Source organism: Protobothrops mucrosquamatus, unplaced genomic scaffold, assembly GCF_001527695.2.
Source record: "Protobothrops mucrosquamatus isolate PMUCROS unplaced genomic scaffold, P.Mucros_1.0 scaffold3203, whole genome shotgun sequence".
Lineage (NCBI taxonomy): Eukaryota > Metazoa > Chordata > Lepidosauria > Squamata > Viperidae > Protobothrops > Protobothrops mucrosquamatus.
In genome coordinates, this window is record NW_015389201.1 from 55,934 (window position 1) to 59,432 (window position 3,499).

Consider the following 3,499-nt stretch of genomic DNA (forward strand, 5'->3'; position numbering starts at 1 on the left):
CTCACCTACATCGTCCATATAGGACGACTCGGGAACTCAACTCCTACCCCGGGCAGCTCACCTATCCCCTTATGCCCAGGGGAAAGGTATCAAGCCGTTTGACAGCTGGTGCTGGCTGTCAAACCGGCTTTTACGCAAAACAGGCGGGAGGCAGCAAACAGCTGCGACCGACGAAATCGCCTGCCACCGGAAGTCTCTCCCTTTGTTCAAAATCTTAAACCTCCGAAAGTTCTTCACCGATTGCTTTGAAATTTTGACACAACTTTGCATTCAAATATGCACGTGTTTTTATATACCTATATTATATAGATGTCACACCTGTGACAGGTAAAAACATGCTTTTTTTTGAAAAACAGCGCCATCTGTTGGACGTAAAAGCAACACCCGCTTTTACCAGACTGAGCCACAGCAACGCGTGGCCGGGTACAGCTAGTTAAATAAATAAAAGTAAATAATAAATTAAATTAAAAATTAAACTAAATAAATAAAATTAAACAAAAAAATTAAATTAAATAAAAATTAATTAAAGTAATTAAATAATAAATTAAATATATACTACTACACTACACTACACTAGTAAGCAAGCCAGCAAGCCTTCCCAGGTAGATCAGACAGTAAACATAATCAGACAAGCTAATTTTACTTTAAGGCAACAGTAATAGAATCTTGCAAGTTTGAAAATACAAATCTCCTGCTGTCTCCCTTTTCAGTCTGGGAAGCTAGAGAGAATTCCTTCTGAGCTTCTTGCTCTGCCCATTATACAGCTGTGGGGTATGCTGCTTCTTATCTGTGGTTTTATTTGGATTCTCGAGCTGGATGTTGACATCATGTCTGACCCTTGGCGATCCCCACGGACCATAGCAAGCTGGGGTGGGGCTGTCTTTCACTGTCTCCTGGCGTTTGCCCAAATTCTTCTTCATCTCACCAACTATATATAAGCTGATCAATTTGAGAAGGATGTGGTTTAGACCAGGGCTTCCCCAATTCCTGGGTCACTACCAGGCCTTGAGCCTTTTGGAATCGGGCCGCGGAAGTTGGGGGGCGAGCACAGGCGCATGCACATCCCCACTCACATGAGTAGCGGGCAGTCTGCAAAGGCAAAATGTTGGGGAACTCTGGTTTAGATAGAAAAAAAAATCTAACTGGGACTAACAGATTTTCCAAGACCGGATGCAATGTTTTAGCCCAACTTTTGACATCGGGCCAAATCTCCATTACCTGCACAGGGGGGAAAAAAGGACCTTCCACTTTAATGTTTTATGCTTCTGTAAGAATCAGGCACAGTAATATTTAGAACTTTTTATTTTCTTTACTCTAACGCCCGCCAAGGAAAATTTTTGCCTGAGAATTGTGGCAAGGCAGAGCCTGTCAAGTTAAGAGCAGAGTCAGTTATTTTTAAGGAGATTCTGGACCAGTGTTTCTCAACCTTGACAATTTTAAGGCATGTGAACTTCAACTCCCAGAATTCCACATGCCTTAAAATTGTCAAGGTTGAGAAACACTGTTCTGGACGGATACGAGATGGGAGTGTACCGAAATTCAACAGATTTGGTTCAGAGGAAATTAAACAATTTAACAGCACAAGGGCGATAATGGTTTATGCTTACCAGCATGGAGACGGCGGTACAGCACAAGGTTGCTAGTGGGGTCACAGAAGGCAGGACACTGTGCTGAAATTCCTGAACCAGCCCTCCAGTCATGGCTGCCTTGGGCACTTTTGCAGGATCAAGCAATTGATACTTCAGCCCTGGAAAGTCAAAGAGGAAATCTGTTAATGAGCTCAGGTGCAGAGTCGAGCAATCTGACATAGATTTCTAGGGATCTTTGGTCCTTTCTGAGGTTGGTGCTTTTCTTGCAAATGTTTAATTACTCAAGTAGGTAACATTTTCAGTGATAGGTGTGTGTGTGTGTGTATAGAGGAAGATGACTGTGGGATCCTGGGTGCTCTCTGAGCTTGGTGGGGTTTTTTTTTTTTTTTGCAAATGTTTAATTACTCAAGTGGTAACATTTTCAGTGTTAGGTGTGTGTGTGTGTGTGTGAAGAGGAGGAGGACGACGACAACTGTGCGGTCCTGGGTGCTCTCTGAGCGTGGTGATTTTCTTGCAAATGTTTAATTACTCAAGTAGGTAACATTTTCAGTGCTAGAAGGTGTGTGTATGTGTATAGAGGAGGAGGACTGTGGGTGCTCTCTCAGCTTGGTGATTTTCTTGCAAATGTTTAATTACTCAAGTAGGTAACATTTTCAGTGCTAGAAGGTGTGTGTGTGTGTGTGTGTGCATGTGTATAGAGGAGGAGGACTGTGGGTGCTCTCTGAGCTTGGTGATTTTCTTGCAAATGTTTAAGTACTCAAGTAGGTAACATTTTCAGTGCTAGAAGGGGTGTGTGTGTGTGTGTGTGTAGAGGACTGTGGGGTCCTGGATGTTCTCTGAGCTTGGTGGTTTTCCTGCAAATGTTTACTTGCTCAAGTAGGTAAATTTTCAGTGCTAGGTGTGTGTGTTTGTGTGTGAATAGTAGTAGTAGGATGACTATGGGGTCCTTGGTGCTCTCCGAGCTTGGTGGTTTTCTTGCAGGCATTTCACTACCAAACTAGTTAATCTCATCAGTGCTAGTGGGGAGGAGGAGGAGGAGGAGGAGAACGATTGTGGGGTCCTTGCTGGTTTTCTTGCAGACGTTTCAGTACCAAACTAGTTAATCTCATCTATGCTACCAGGGAGTGGGATTCACTCAAACCAAAACCTGCTTGACTAAACCGTCTCCTCTCTAGCAATCAACGCCTCTACGTGCAGAGATTAACACCAAGACAAACGATCAAGAATTAAACAATATCCTAATCAAGGACCTATCCATGCAGACAACTAAGTTAACAGTAAATGTCTGTGGAGATTCTCAGTCATCCATAGGTTGTGGTTGTCCCAAAGGTGCTTCTTCAGAGCTGAAGAAGCTTCTTGGATGAAAAGCAAAACGTCTTCAAAGAAAAACAAGAAAGTCCAGTTGCCTCCTGAAAAAAGCACCTTTGGGACAAGTGAACAGTAAACAGCTGCCTAATCAAGGAATCGCCAAGATGACTCCGACCAACACTGACAGAGCAAGCCACGTGTATACAAACAGAGAGCAAACTCCACTTCCTTCTAGCACTGATGATGTTACCTAGTGGGGTCAGAAAACATCTGCAAGAAAACAAACCTGCCCGTAGAGCAGGGGTCTTCAAACTTGGCCCTTTTATGACTTGCGGACTTGAACTCCCAGAATTCCTGAGCCAGCATGGGGGAACTATGGGCCCTTCATGACTTGCAGACTTCAACTCTCAGAATTCCTGAGCCAGCATGGGGAAAACTTTGGCCCCTTCATGACTTGCGGACTTCAACTCCCAGAATTCCTCAGCCAGCATGGGGTAACTATGGGCCCTTCATGACTTGTGAACTTCAACTCCCAGAATTCCTCAGCCAGCATGGGGTAACTATGGGCCCTTCATGACTTGTGGACTTCAACTCCCAGAATT

General features: G+C 44.0%; 1 protein-coding gene across 2 annotated transcripts in view; it reads right to left on the reverse strand.

Annotated features, from left to right (window-relative positions):
- ALG8 (ALG8 alpha-1,3-glucosyltransferase) overlaps positions 1-3,499 on the reverse strand; it is a 25,208-nt gene that overhangs the window by 8,476 nt on the left and 13,233 nt on the right. For both annotated transcript variants that reach the window (XM_015826625.2, XM_015826626.2), the window contains exon 9: positions 1,608-1,747. In XM_015826625.2, the coding sequence (XP_015682111.1) occupies positions 1,608-1,747 (140 nt within the window). The remainder of the gene's footprint in view (positions 1-1,607; positions 1,748-3,499) is intronic.